The sequence below is a fragment of the Tachyglossus aculeatus genome, chromosome 23, assembly GCF_015852505.1.
Source record: "Tachyglossus aculeatus isolate mTacAcu1 chromosome 23, mTacAcu1.pri, whole genome shotgun sequence".
NCBI classification, from domain to species: Eukaryota; Metazoa; Chordata; class Mammalia; order Monotremata; family Tachyglossidae; genus Tachyglossus; species Tachyglossus aculeatus.
In genome coordinates this window covers 4,808,379-4,823,251 of record NC_052088.1, presented here as the reverse complement: position 1 = coordinate 4,823,251, position 14,873 = coordinate 4,808,379, and the positions used below count along the sequence as shown (strand labels likewise).

General features: G+C 53.1%; 1 protein-coding gene across 3 annotated transcripts in view; it reads right to left on the bottom strand.

The window, feature by feature from the left end:
* Positions 1–6,388: 6,388 nt before the first annotated feature.
* The window catches only part of TMEM229B (transmembrane protein 229B), a 64,634-nt gene continuing 56,149 nt past the window's right edge, over positions 6,389–14,873 (bottom strand). For all 3 annotated transcript variants that reach the window (XM_038765932.1, XM_038765933.1, XM_038765934.1), the window contains one exon: positions 6,389–6,998. In XM_038765932.1, the coding sequence (XP_038621860.1) occupies positions 6,468–6,998 (531 nt within the window). In that variant the 3' untranslated portion in view covers positions 6,389–6,467. The remainder of the gene's footprint in view (positions 6,999–14,873) is intronic.

The window sequence follows — 14,873 nt, the reverse complement described above, 5'->3', positions numbered from 1 at the left end:
GTCAGCAGGACCTGGGTTCGAATCCCAGCTCTGCCACCTGTCCGTTGTGTGACCTCGGACAAGTCACTTCACCTCTCTGTCCCTCAGTTACCGCATCCGTAAAATGGGGGTTACGATTGTGAGCTCCATGTGGGACAGGGACCGTGTCCAACCTGATGACCTTCTATCTACCCCAGTGCTCAGTACAGTGTCTGGCACATAGAAAGCGCTTAACAAGTACGTGCTTAACCAGCACGGGCTTTGGAGTCAGTGGTCATGGGTTCAAATCCCGGCTCTGCCAATTGTCAGCTGTGTGACCTTGGGCAAGTCACTTAACTTCTCTGGGCCTCAGTTCCCTCATCTGTAAAATGGGGGTTGACTGTGAGCCCCCCGTGGGACAACCTGATCACCTTGTAACCCCCCAGCACTTAGAACAGTGCTTTGCACATAGTAAGCGCTTAATAAATGCCATCATTAATTAACAAGTACCACAATTACTCTCCCCTAGCACTTAGTACAGTGCTCTTCACACAGTAAGCGTTCAATAAATACCATTGATGATGATGAGGAGGAGGAGCTTGAGTCATTTCTCTTGACTGTGTGTGGTAGTTGGGTCTCACCAGGGTAAGCAGAGCCCACCCAAACAGAAGCCACGCCGGGTGCCGTTCCCTGCATATCCTTATTCATTCATTCATATTTATTGAGCGCTTACTGGGTGCAGAGCACTGTACTAAGCGCTTGGAAAGTACAATTCAGCAATAAATAGAGACAATCCCTACCCACCAACGGGCTCACAGTCTAGAAATACTCCACAGCTTCCCGTATCTGCAGTTGATTTCAGCGTCTGTCACGCTGGCTAAGTCGTAAGCCCCTTGCGGGCCGGGAGGGAGTCTATTTAGTCACCGTATTCCCCGAAGCACTCAGCACAGTGCTCTGCCTACGGTAAGCCCACGGATCCACCGAGTGATCGAATGGGGAATGCTGTAACCGAGATGTCCTGAAGAAGACATGGAAGGGGGCAGGGGACCTGGAAAAGCAGCACCATTGTGTGGGAAGGGGTTTCCATGTGGGGAGGAGAGGGGCGTACTCTTGAGAAGCAGCGTGGCTCAGTGGAAAGAGCCCGGGCTTTGTAGTCACAGGTCGTGGGTTCAAATTCCAGCTCCGCCACTTAGCTGCGTGACTTTGGGCAAGTCATTTCACTTCTCTGTGCCTCAGTTCCCTCACCTGTAAAACGGGGATGAAGACGGTGAGCCCCCCGTGGGACAACCTGATCACCTTGTAACCTCCCCAGCGCTTAGAACAGGGCTTTGCACATAGTAAGCGCTTAATAAATGCCATTTGAAAAAAAAAAGGAGGGTCCCCCAGTCTAGCTTGGGATAAGGAGCTGGACAGAGGTATTAATAATAATAATAATAATAGCATTTATTAAGCGCTTACTATGTGCAAAGCACTGTTCTAAGCGCTGGGGAGGTTACAAGGTGATGAGGTTGTCCCATGGGGGGCTCACAGTCTTAATCCCCATTTTCCAGATGAGGCCCAGAGAAGTGAAGTGACTTGCCCAAAATCACCCAGCTGACACGTGGCAGAGCCGGGATTTGAACCCATGACCTCTGACTCCAAAGCCGGGGCTCTTTCCACTGAGCCACGCTGCTTCTCTAGGTATTCTTCCTAGGGCACAATTCCACCGCTCCCACCTGGGCCAGATCCCCCCCAGGGATCAAGGACACCACAGGCCGGAGCCTGGTCATCCACTCCAGGGAGCTGGAGGATGGGAAGCGGAAGAAGAGGAGCCCGGGAGAGAGAGCCAGGCTTGGGGCCGCCGGGCTCCATCCTCCCAGGAAAGGCAGGGTAAGCGGCTCTAACACAGCCCTGGACTATGGCTGGGGGGAAAAGGGGTGTCACCGGGCAATTATTGCTGAGAAACACCGGGAATAGTGGGTCCGCATGGCTTTGGAAAGGAAGGCCATGGACGGGCCTCCAGAGGCCTCTAAGCTTCCTGGAGAAGTAAGCACATGGATGGATGAATGCTGCTCAGCGCTTAGAACAGTGCTTTGCACATAGTACGCGCTTAACAAATGCCATCATCATTATTATCATTTATTATTTAGCCCTGAACTGCAGCCCCGCCTGGAGCGGAGATTAGCGTCTAAGGTGCAGCAGGGCCGGCTGCTGTCCGGGGAGGGAGGGCGATTGTGGGGATGGACGTCAGAAAATCTCTCCCACTCCATATATGCCATATAGAGAAGCAGCGTGGCTCAGTGGCAAGAGCCCGGGCTTTGGAGTCAGAGATCATGGGTTCAAATCCTGGCTCTGCCAATTGTCAGCTGTGTGACTTTGGGCAAGTCACTTCAATTCTCTATGCCTCAGTTACCTCATCTGTAAAATGGGGATGAAGACTGTGAGCCCCCCGTGGGACAACCCGATCACCTTGTAACCTCCCCAGCGCTTAGAACAGTGCTTTGCACATAGTAAGCGCTTAATAAATGCCATCATCATCATATGCCAGACCTGGAAAGAGCAAGGGCTTGGGAGTCAGAGGACGTGGGTTCAAATCACAGCTCCGCTACCCCTCTGCTGCATGGCCTTGGGCAAGCCACTTCACTTCTCTGGGCCTCAGTTACCTCATCTGTGTAATGGGGATTAAGACTGTGAGCCTCACGTGGGACAACCTGATTACTGTATCTACCCCAGTGCTTAGAACAGTGCTTGGCACATAGTAAGCGCTTAACAAACACCATCATTATTATTACCTTCAAAGCATTCAGCGTTTAGAACAGTGCTCAGCGTTTAGAACAGTGCTTGGCACAGAGTAAGCGCTTAACAAATACCATCATTAGTATTACCTTCAAAGCATTCAGCGCTTAGAACAGGGCTTTGCACATAGTAAGCGCTTAACAAATACCGTCATTATTATTATTATTACTAAGGTCACATCTTCTCCAAGAGGCCTTTCCCAATTAAGCCCTCTTTCCCCCCCGCTCACTTTCCCTTCTGCGTCGTCCGCGCATTTCGATCTGTGACCTCTGGACATTTGACATTCACCCCACCCCTAGTCGCACAGCACTTGTCTACATATCTTTAAATTATATATTATAAATTCCTCGTTTATTCATATCAGACTGAGCCCCTTCCTTCCTCTCCCCCTTGTCCCCTTCTCCATCCCCCCATCTTACCTCCTTCCCTTCCCCACAGCACCTGTATATATGTATATATGTTTGTACATATTTATTACTCTATTTATTTATTTATTTTACTTGTACATATCTATTCTATTTATTTTATTTTGTTAGTATGTTTGGTTTTGTTCTCTGTCTCCCACTTTTAGACTGTGAGCCCACTGTTGCGTAGGGACTGTCTCTATATGTTGCCAATTTGTACTTCACAAGTGCTTAGTACAGTGCTCTGCACATAGTAAGCGCTCAATAAATACGATTGATGATGATGATGATGATATCAATGTCTGTCTCCCCCTCTAGACTGTATAAACTCGTTTTGGGCAGGGAACGTGAATGCTAATTCTCTTGCACTCTCTCAAGTGCTTAGCATAACGTTCTGCACATAGTAAGCACTCAATAGTTGCAGCCTGTCAACCCCGGACCCTCAAGGGCTGACCAGCCCCCAGGAGGGAGGTCCAGATTCCTTGCCTACTTTTACCTTGGCAACTGAGTCTCCGTCTGAGCTCTTCGGAGTCTTGCTAACTTGTACTTCCCAAGCGCTTAGTACAGTGCTCTGCACACAGTAAGCGCTCAATAAATACGATTGAGTGATTGATTGATCGATTGATTTGGAACAGGGAACAGGTCAGGAATGAATTAGGGAGAGGAGGGAGGCCAGTGCTGGCCGGGTCAGTCATTCAATCGTATTTATGGAGCGCTTACTGCGCGCAGAGCACTGAACTAAGGGCTTGGGAGAGTACAATACCACAATAAACAGACGCATTCCCTGCCCACAACGAGCTTGCAGTCCAGTTGGGGAAGCAGCATGGCGAAAGTGGACAGAACACAGCCTTGGGAGTGAGGAGGGAATGGGTTCTCATCCCGGCTCGGGCACTTGTCGGCCGTGTGACTTCGGGCACGTCGCTTCACTTCTCTGTGCCTCAGTTCCCTCATCTGTAAAGTGGGGATGAAGACCGTGAGCCCCAAGTGGGACAATCTGATGACCTTGCATCTCCCCCAGCGCTTAGAACAGTGCTTGGCACATAGTAAGCGCTTAACGTGGTCTATAATTATTATTATTACTAGAGGGTGTGAGTCCACAGGGAGGTCATTTGAGGGGATGCCACGAGGGTCTCGGTGCTAGTGCAGCAGTTTGGAGGGGCCAGCCGGGGCCCCGCTCCAGTGGCCGGCGGGAAGGATGTGACATCCCCATGGCTGGTGTGGCCAGCAAGCCATCTCCCACTCGACCGGGACCTCGAGGGGAGGGAATGCCGGAAGCCGGTCTCAATTGGAAAGGACCGATTCCCCGCCCCATCTGGCTTTCGGTGAGTCAGAAGAAACATCAGCAGGACAGGGTTTGGGGGCGGGGGTCGTGTCTACCACCTGTACTGTCATCTCCCAAGCGCTTAATACGGTGTTACACATATAGGAAGTGCTGAACAGATATCAAGGATTGATCGACAGAGGGTTTGGACCTCCTTAAGGGCGTGGATTGTGTCTACCGGCTCTGTTGTATTGCATTCTCCCATGTGCTCGGTACACAGTAAATGATCAAAATAAACCAGTTTGATTGAGGGCTGTAAGCTCCTTGAAAGCAAGGATTATGTCCAGCAATCCACTGTACTGCACTCTCCCAAGCGCTGAGTATAATGCCTGGCATACAGTAAACAGCCTAATAAATACCACCGATTGATTGAGGGCAGGAGCTGAGGGGGCTGTTGGGGGTGGAAGGGCAGCGTTGAAACCACTCAGGGATAAAAATGGAAAGAATCAGCCCCACCAGCCTCCAAGGGACCACCCCCAGCCCACTGAATCTTCACCCCCAACTTCATCACCACGCTGGATTTCCCCGCCCACGCCTCGCTCTGGGGCTTGAGACTTCTGGGGCTGAAAAGGAAGATGCTTTCTCTCCGCAGAAGGTGTTGTCATCATCCTTTAATGAGCTATAAAAAAAGGGAGGGGGACGCTAGCCTCTACCTGGGTACCACAGGGCGCCGATTGATCCTCATGCTGGTGGGGCGCTTGGGGACGGGGAGAGGAGGAGGCCGACACATCCATTGCCAGCACGGATGGCTCAGAGAGGCGGGGCAGGAAGCACTGAGGGGGATGAGGACTCACCCTAACGGGAGAAGGAAGGGTTTAATACTGTGGAGCGAGCCCAGAAGGGTGACACCCCTGAAAAGGCAACATGGGAGCTGGGAGCCGGCGGGGGTCGTAGCGAAGTCCAGGGCTGAGTATCGCAGCCCTCCTGGGAGGGACCACCCTGAAAGAACCAGGCTGGAAAGGGTCTGTAGGCAACTGTAGGTATCTTTGGGTCCTTCTCTCCTTTCTTTTCCTGGGATGGGAAGGAGGCGAGCAGGATGCTCCAAGCCTCCGACTGGCTGCCCTTTCCTTTAATCCTACCCTTCTGCTCTGATTGGCAGCCGTTCCCCCCCTTCATCCCTTCCCCACGTCCCACCGAAGGCTCTCGACTGGTTCACTCCCCCAGTTCGCTCTCTCGAGAGGCCCGGTCGCTTCCTCGGCCCGACCCCTAAAGGAGTTTTCCCGGAGGATTCAAGGGGCCGCCAAGGTTCTGGGAAACGGGCCTCTCCAGTCTCCTTTTCCTGGCCCTCACCCTGGGCTCAAGCATCCCCATCTGGGCTCACCCCTGCCAACCACGGCATCAGGCTCCCAGCGGGCCGTGGGCGAGGGCTGGCTGGTACGGGGGGGCTCGTGACGGTGGGAGCCAAAGACCCCGAGGGGGTCCGCTCGGGGGCCGCGAGCCCCTGAGGTCTTTTCCTTCGATTCTCACTGGGGTCCACGGGCTCTGGACGGGTCCAGGCTGCCGCGGGGCCGGGTGCCGGCCTGAGGAACAGGGAGGGGGAGAACGGGCCAAGTTTCTCGTCAATCAGCCCCTAGGCTGGTGCCTGGGGAGGGCAGCAGGAAGAGAAGGAAGAGGTGGAGGAGGAGGTCGGGGTAAACTCAAACAGTGGAAAAGGCCCTTCGAAAACCAAAGGGACGGTCATCCCCCGTGGGGAAGGGCTGGGGGAGAATCCAGCACCAGAGTGCCCTAGCCAACACCGGGGAATCATCGGAGGGGCCAGGGGACGGGCAGGGGCTGATCCCCCATGGCGGGCACCGCATCACTGTTGGACTCTCAGCCCCAGCGCATCCCCTTCTCGGCCCCCGGGAGGTATTGGTTGCAAGCAAGCACCTGAATATCGCCCGACTAAACCAGCCAACCCCGGCCCCGGGCCGTGGGGAGGGGCGGGAAGGGGAGGGGTGGGAGGAGGAATGGGTGGGAGGGGGCCCCCCCAGTCCCTGGCAGCCTCCACGGCCCCGGACGGGGCCCGCTCAGTCTGTCTTGACGTGGCCGTTGGCCAGGGCCAGCGGGGCCCCGGGGCCGCCCGGCTCGGCGCGCTGGTCGAAGCGGAGGCGCAGCGTGTTGCGGATGATGAAGCGCTCCATGATGAGGGCCCCGCAGAACCAGGGCACCGCGTACTCCAGGGTGATGAGGCCCATGAAGTCGAAGTCGAACTGAGAGTAGTCCCACGGGCAGGCGTTGAACTGGCGGAGGATGTAGCCCGTGGTGAACTCCCACAGGTAGGTCCACAGCGTGTAGATGAGGCAGCGCACTAAGAGGGGGCAGCGGCTCCTCAGGCGCAGGTACATCTTCTCCACGATGAGGATGGACGTGCCGTAGATGAACAGGGCCCAGACGCTGGTGACGCCCGGGAACTTCCAGTTACAGTTCACCACGAACTCCCAGGCCGCCGTGAACATCACTTCGCAGAAGTAGCCGTGGATGGCGTAGAGGTACCAGCGGGAGAGAGCGGTCAGGGGCTCCGCCGAAGCCATGCCGACCCCGGGGCCCCGCCCGGGACCCTGTTGGTGTGAAGGAGGCGGAATGGAGAAGGTCACACGAGTTGCCCGGGCTTCCCGCCACCTCCCTACCTTCCCGCTTTCTGCTTCGAGAAGCAGTGTGGCGTGACGGATAGAGCAGGGGCCAGAGAGTCAGACGGTCACGGGTTCTAATCCCGGCTCCGCCCCGTTCCGCCGTGTGACCTCGGGCAAGTCATTTCACTTCTCTGGGCCTCGGTTACCTCATCTGCAAAATGGGGATTAAGACTGTGAGCCCCGTGTGGGACAGGGATTGTGTCCAACCTCGTTACCTTGTGTCTACCCCAGCGCCGAGTGCCTGGCACGGAGTATGTACATAACAAATACCATCATTATTATCATTATTATTCTGGCCAACTCTCAATAGTTGGAGGTTGGAGTCACCCGACGGCGCCTTTTCCCGGCCCTCCGTCCCCCCCTCACTTCTTTTCCCTCTGATCCTGCTTTCTCTGCTCTGCGGCGGAAGAGAGCAAAACTAAAAAAAGAGGGGCACCATTCCCATCAGCCTATTTTCCAAGTCATAGGGAAGGGCCTGGAAGGACTTGGAAGCCCCTGGCTAAGAAGAGGTTTGGGATTATTTGGAGACTGAGTCATCCACCCGTGCACTGTCTGGCATCTAGAACCGGCTGGGCCTGGTCAAGCCGCCACCCCTACCCCTCTGCACCCACGCCAACGTCTCCCCCAGAATCCCCTGGGCACGGACGGCATGCTGAGCATCACCGATCAAGCGTCTGTGTCTCAGTGGAGTTTGGCTGGGGTCGACGGGCCTCGTTCACTTCAAGTTTATCCTTTCCTGCCTTAACTCGGCCCTCTCCTCTGCCAGACAAAACTATCTCTCCTCCCTTATTGACACCCATGCCCATCATCCCCGTCAGCTCTTCCATACATTCAACTCCCTTCTCAGACCCCCGGTTCCTCCCCATCCTGCTTCCCTCACCCCCAACGATCTGGCCTCCTACTTCATTAATAAAATTGAATCCATCAGGTCCGACCTCCCCAAAGTCACTCCCCCCCTTCTCCAACCCCCCCGGCTCTCAACACTCTCTGCTACTCTCCCGTCCTTCCCAGCAGTATCCTCAGAGGAGCTCTCCTCCCTCCTCTCAAGTGCTACTCTGGCCACCTGTGCTTCTGACCCCATTCCCTCTCATCTCATGAAATCTCTCACTCCATCCCTCCTCCCCTCCTTAACTACCATCTTCAATCACTCACTCTCCACTGGTTCCTTCCCCTCTGCCTTCAAACATGCCCACGTCTCTCCCATCCTAAAAAAACCCTCTCTTGACCCCACCTCACCTTCTAGTGATTGCCCCATCTCCCTCCTACCATTCTTTTCCAAACTCCTTGAACGAGTCATCTACACGCGCTGCCTCGAATTCCTAAATGCCAACTCTCTCCTCGACCCCCTGCAGTCTGGCTTCCATCCCCTACATTCCACGGAAACTGCCCTCTCAAAGGTCACCAATGACCTCCTGCTTGCTAAATCCAATGGCTCATACTCTATCCTAATCCTCCTCGACCTCTCAGCTGCCTTCGACACTGTGGACCAACCCCTTCTCTTCAACACGCTATCCAACCTTGGCTTCACAGACTCCATCTTCTCCTGGTTCTCCTCTTATCTCTCCGGTCGTTCATTCTCAGTCTCTTTTGCAGGCTCCTCCTCCCCCTCCCATCCTCTTACTGTGGGGGTTCCCCAAGGTTCAGTGCTTGGTCCCCTTCTGTTCTCAATCTACACTCACTCCCTTGGTGACCTCATTCGCTCCCACGGCTTCAACTATCATCTCTACGCTGATGACACCCAGATCTACATCTCTGCCCCTGCTCTCTCCCCCTCCCTCCAGGCTCGCATCTCCTCCTGCCTTCAGGACATCTCCATCTGGATGTCTGCCCGCCACCTAAAACTCAACATGTCCAAGACTGAACTCCTTGTCTTCCCTCCCAAACCTTGCCCTCTCCCTGACTTTCCCATCACTGTTGACGGCACTACCATCCTTCCCATCTCACAAGCCCGCAACCTCAGTGTCATCCTCGACTCCGCTCTCTCGTTCACCCCTCACATCCAAGCCGTCACCAAAACCTGCCGGTCTCAGCTCCACAACATTGCCAAGATCCGCCCTTTCCTCTCCATCCAAACCGCTACCCTGCTTGTTCAAGCTCTCATCCTATCCTGTCTGGACTACTATATCAGCCTCCTCTCCGATCTCCCATCCTCTTGTCTCTCCCCACTTCAATCCATACTTCACGCCGCTGCCCGGATTGTCTTTGTCCAGAAACGCTCTGGGCATGTTTCTCCCCTCCTCAAAAATCTCCAGTGGCTGCCAATCAACCTACGCATCAGGCAGAAACTCCTCACCCTGGGCTTCAAGGCTGTCCATCCATCCCCTCGCCCCCTCCTCCCTCACCTCCCTTCTCTCCTTCTCCAGCCCAGCCCGCTCCCTCCGCTCCTCTGCTGCTAATCTCCTCACCGGGCCTCGTTCTCGCCTGTCCCGCTGTCGACCCCCGGCCCACGTCATCCCCCGGGCCTGGAATGCCCTCCCTCTGCCCATCCGCCAAGCTAGCTCTCTTCCTCCCTTTAAGGCCCTACTGAGAGCTCACCTCCTCCAGGAGGCTTTCCCACACTGAGCCCCCTCCTTCCTCTCCCCCTCTCCATCCCCCCCCCCCGCCCTACCTCCTTCCCTTCCCCACAGCACCTGTACATATGTATATATGTTTGTACGTATTTATTACTCTATTTACGTATTTTACTTGTACGTATCTATTCTATTTATTTTATTTTGTTAATACGTTTTGTTTTGTTTCTGTCTCCCCCTTCTAGACTGTGAGCCCACTGCTGGGTAGGGACCGTCTCTATATGTTGCCAACTTGTACTTCCCAAGCGCTTAGTACAGTGCTCTGCACACAGTAAGCGCTCAATAAAAACGACTGATTGATTGATTGATTGACTGATGTGACTTTTTCCTCTCCCTCGGCCCAAAGTCCCGGGGAACAGAACCCAGCAGGTGAGTGGAAAACTCACTCACAGACAGCCAGAGAGGGACCCACTCCGGCAACAACACGGCAGGGGGTTCTCCGCTGGATGGAAGCCTAGACGGGCAGGTGGATCTACTGAGCCTCTACAAGGTGACTCGACCTCAGTTCCGTCACCTCTGTGGCCCTTGGGCAAAGCCCCAGGGGGTACTGGCCGAGAGGGACCGGACCCCGAACTTCAGACGGGCTTCCCGACGATCGCCGGAGAATCCCGTGGCAACAGGAAACCCTAGGCAACAACAAGGTGGCATCTCTCCCTGGAGAACCGACCAAAATGATCCGGGTGGCCGGGCTCAGCGATCCTGGGAAACAGCACAGACGGCACAGCTGTAGGTGCCAAAGGTACCACCCTCAGCCCAAGACAACAGTAAAGAGCCTCCACAGTTCCCCTCCGTGAACAGGCCTGTGACAATCACAGGATCCTAGTGGAAGCACAATCCCTTACCATGCTCCCTCAGCCTGGAGCCAATTTGTACTTCCCAAGCGCTTAGTACAGTGCTCTGCACATAGTAAGCGCTCAATAAATACGATTGATGATGATGATGATGGCCTAGTGGATAGAGCAGAACCACCTGGGTTCTAGTCCCGGCTCCGCCACTTCTTGCTGTATGACCTCGGGCAAGTCATTTAACTTCTCTGGGCTTCAGTTACCTCATCTGTAAAATGGGGATTAAGACTGTGAGTCCCATGGGGATTAAGACCTGATTACCTTGTGTCTGCCCCAGGGCCTGGAATATAGTAAACGCTTAACAAATACCATAAAAACAAACAAAACGTGGCTGACTGGGGCGGCTTGGTTTTCCGGCTTCCCGGAGCATTCCTGGAAGCTCTGAGGGCACTGATCGCGAGGGGCAGGGTTTCCCCTAAAGAATTACGGTATTTGTTAGGCACTCCCTGTGTGCCAGGTACTGTGCTAAGCACTGGGGTGTACACAAGCAAATCGGGTTGGACGCAGTCCCTGTTCCACGTGGGGTTGGTCTCGCTCCCCATTTTACAGATGAGGTAACTGAGGCACAGAGAAGTGAAGTGACTTGCCCAAGGTCACAGAGCAGATGAGTGGCCAAGCCCGGATGAGAACCCATGACCTTCTGATTCCCAGGCCCGTGCTCTGGCCACCACGCCATGCTGCTTCTCAAATAATAGTAGTGGCTCTCCGGCCACCTTCCCGGCGGGGCTTGGGAAGAGAGGGCTGATGTGGGAGAACAAGAGACTCTGTATTCCAGCTGGGGAGGTGGAAACCAGGGAGGAGGACTGAATATTGTGGGAAGGGAATGTGTCTCTTTGTTGTTCTATTGTGCTCTCCCAAGCGCTTAGTACACAGTAAGTGCTCAATAAATACAATCGAATGAATGAATGAATGGAGTATTCCTGCCGGCTTCCTCCGAAAATGGGGAAGAAGGAAACAGGCGGAGGCCACGAGGCAGCCTTGCAGGATTTAGCTGCGGCTGGGCGCGGGCACAAAGCGCTTAGTACAGTGCTCTGCACACAGTAAGCGCTCAATAAATACGATTGATGATTTCCCACCCAGAAGCAGACAGACGCTTGCTCCCCGGAGTAGGTCGCGGGGAGAGTCAGGGGTAGTAATGATGCTATTTGTTAAGCGCTTACTATGTGCCTAGGACTGTTCTAAGTGCTGGGGTAGGTACAAGGTGATCAGGTTGTCCCACGGGGGGCTCACAGTCTTCATCCCCATTTTACAGATGAGGTCACTGAGGCCCAGAGAATCAATCAATCAATCAATCAATTGTATTTATTGAGCGCTTACTGTGTGCAGAGCACTGTACTAAGCGCTTGGGAAGTACAAGTTGGCAACATATAGAGATAGTCCCTACCCAACAGTGGGCCCACAGTCTAAAAGAGAAGGGAAGGGACTTGCCCAGAGTCACCCAGCTGACAAGGGGCGGAGGTGGGATCAGAATCCACGACCTCTGGATCCAGAGCCTGAGGGAGCAACGGACACGGATCCAAAGAAACGCCGGAGAGACGCGGGCTGCATCCGGTGTGGGGAGAGAAGGTACAGTCAGAATCTAGAAGGGCAGCCAAAAAGTGATGGAAGGAGCCTGGGAGTGAGGAACCCAGAATTGGAAAGGCCACGTTCCCCCTCGTGACCTTGGACTACTCCCCCGACCTCTGGGTGGCTTAGCTTTCCCACCGACAGAACGGGACTGTTTGCTCGGCTGGCTTCTTAACGAGGATAATGAGCTGGTGTTTGGGATTAGCCAGAGCTGTGGGAGTTTTAAGGAGCTCTCGGGGAAGCCCCCGGATACCCTGGCAGATAATCAAGAAGGACCAATTGTCCTCCATTTCTACATCCCAGCCTGGCAGGGGCAGGAATCAAAGTGAAGGGACTCCTCAAGCGAGAAAAAACAAGACTCGCTCCTTTCTGCTTCCCCCGGCCCTCAGCCCCACAGCACTTAATGTACATATCTAGATGGTAAGTTCCTTGATAATGACAATGATAATAACCGTAATTATCATCATCATCAATCATATTTATTGAGCACTTACTGTGTGCAGAATACTGTACTAAGCGCTTGGGAAGTCCAAGTTGGCAACATATAGAGACAGTCCCTATGGTATTTGTTAAGCTCTTACTATTCATTCATTCATTCAATCTTATATTTATCGAGAGCTTACTGTGTGCAGAGCACTGGACTAAGCGCTTGGGAAGAACAAGTTGGCAACATCTAGAGACGGTCCGTACCCAACATCATCATCATCATCAATTGTATTTATTGAGCGCTTACAGTGTGCAGAGCACTGGACTAAGCGCTTGGGAAGTACAAGTTGGCAACATCTAGAGACGGTCCCTACCCAACAGCGGGCTCACGGTCTAGAAGGGGGAGACAATCAATCAATCAATCAGTCGTATTTATTGAGCGCTTACTGTGTGCAGAGCACTGGACTAAGCGCTTGGGAAGTACAAGTTGGCAACATATAGAGACAGTCCCTACCCAACAGCGGGCTCACAGTCTAGAAGGGGGAAGACAGACAACAAAACAAAACATATTAACAAAATAAAATAAATAGAATAAATATGTACAAGTAAAATAAATAAATAAATAGAGTAATAAATCTGTACAAACATCTATCCATACATACATGTGCTGTGGGGAGGGGAAGTAGGTAAGGCGGGGGGGGATGGAGAGGGGGAGGAGGGGGAGAGGAAGGAGGGGGCTCTTTATTTAAAGCTATAGGCTGGAGGCTGACAATGCAATCAAGGAGAATGTAAAATTGGAATTTCCATCACTCCAACGGACGATGCTTTTAGCCATGGCCGCTGCCATCCTCAGAGACGGGAGCCACCATTTCCTCGATTCATTCATCCAATCGTATTTATTGAGCGCTTACCGTGTGCAGAGCACTGTACTAAGCGCTTGGGAAGTACAAGTTGGCAACATATAGAGACGGTCCCTACCCAACAGTGGGCTCACAGTCTAGATCAGCAGCAAGACGTCTCCTCGGGGCCCCGAGAGCAAGGACCTCCTCACGCCCCCCGTCGCGTCCCCCGGGGTGCGTCCGCCGAGCCCCGTCTGCCTCAGGAGCAGCCGGAAACCTCCTCATCTGGACCCCCCGATCCGGCTCCGAGGAACCCCAAAGTGCTGGGGCAGAAACAAGGTAATCAGGTTGGCTACATTCCCTGCCCCACGAGGGACTCATGGTCTTAGTCCCCATTTTACAGAGGAGGTAACTGAGGCACAGAGAAGTGAAGTGACTTGCCCAAGGTCTCACAGCAGACAAGTGGCAGAGCCGGGATTAGAACCCACATCCTCTGATTCCTAAGCCCGGGCTCTTGACACTAGGCCATGCTGCTTCTTTGTGGGCAGGGACTGTGTCTACCAATTCTGTTATATAATAATAATAGTAATAATAATAATGGCATTTATTAAGTGCTTACTATGTGCAAAGCACTGTTCTAAGTGCTGGGGAGGTTACAAGGTGATCAGGTTGTCCCATGGGGGGGCTCACAGTCTTAATCCCCATTTTCCAGATGAGGTAACTGAGGGCCAGAGAAGTTAAGTGACTTGCCCAAAGTCACACAGCTGACAAGTGGCGGAGCCGCGAGTTGAACCCATGACCTCTGACTCCAAAGTATGTGCTCTTTCCATTGAGCCACGCTGCTTCTCTAATAGTAATAACGGCATTTATTAGGTGCTTACTATGTGCAAAGCACTGTTCTAAGCGCTGGGGAGGTTACAAGTTGATCAGGTTGTCCCACGGGGGGTTCACAGTCTTCATCCCCATTTTACAGATGAGGTAACTGAGGCACAGAGAAGTTAAGTGACTTGCCCAAAGTCACACACATTAAACTCTCCCAAGCCCTTGGTACAGTGCTCTGCACACAGTAAGTGCTCAAAAAATATCACTGATGGGTTGATTGCTTCACTAAGAGGCAATGACACCGTACTCACGGGGTTTACCACCAGACCACGTCTCCTGCCCCCCCTCCCAAATCCCCTGAAAAATTCAGTTACTCCTAGGTGCTTACATACATATCTGGACGGTAACTTCCTTATCATCATCATCATCATCATCAATTGTATTTATTGAGCGCTTACTGTGTGCAGAGCACTGTACTAAGCGCTTGGGAAATACAAGTTGGTAACAAATAGAGACAGTCCCTACCCAGCAGTGGGCTCACAGTCTAAAAGGGGGAGACAGAGAACAAAACCAAACACACTAACAAAATAAAATAAATAGAATAGATATGTACAAGTAAAATAAATGAATAAATAAATAGAGTAATAAATATGTACAAACATATATACATATATACAGGTGCTGTGGGGAAGGGAAGGAGGTGAGATGGGGGGATGGAGAGGGGGACTTATCCTC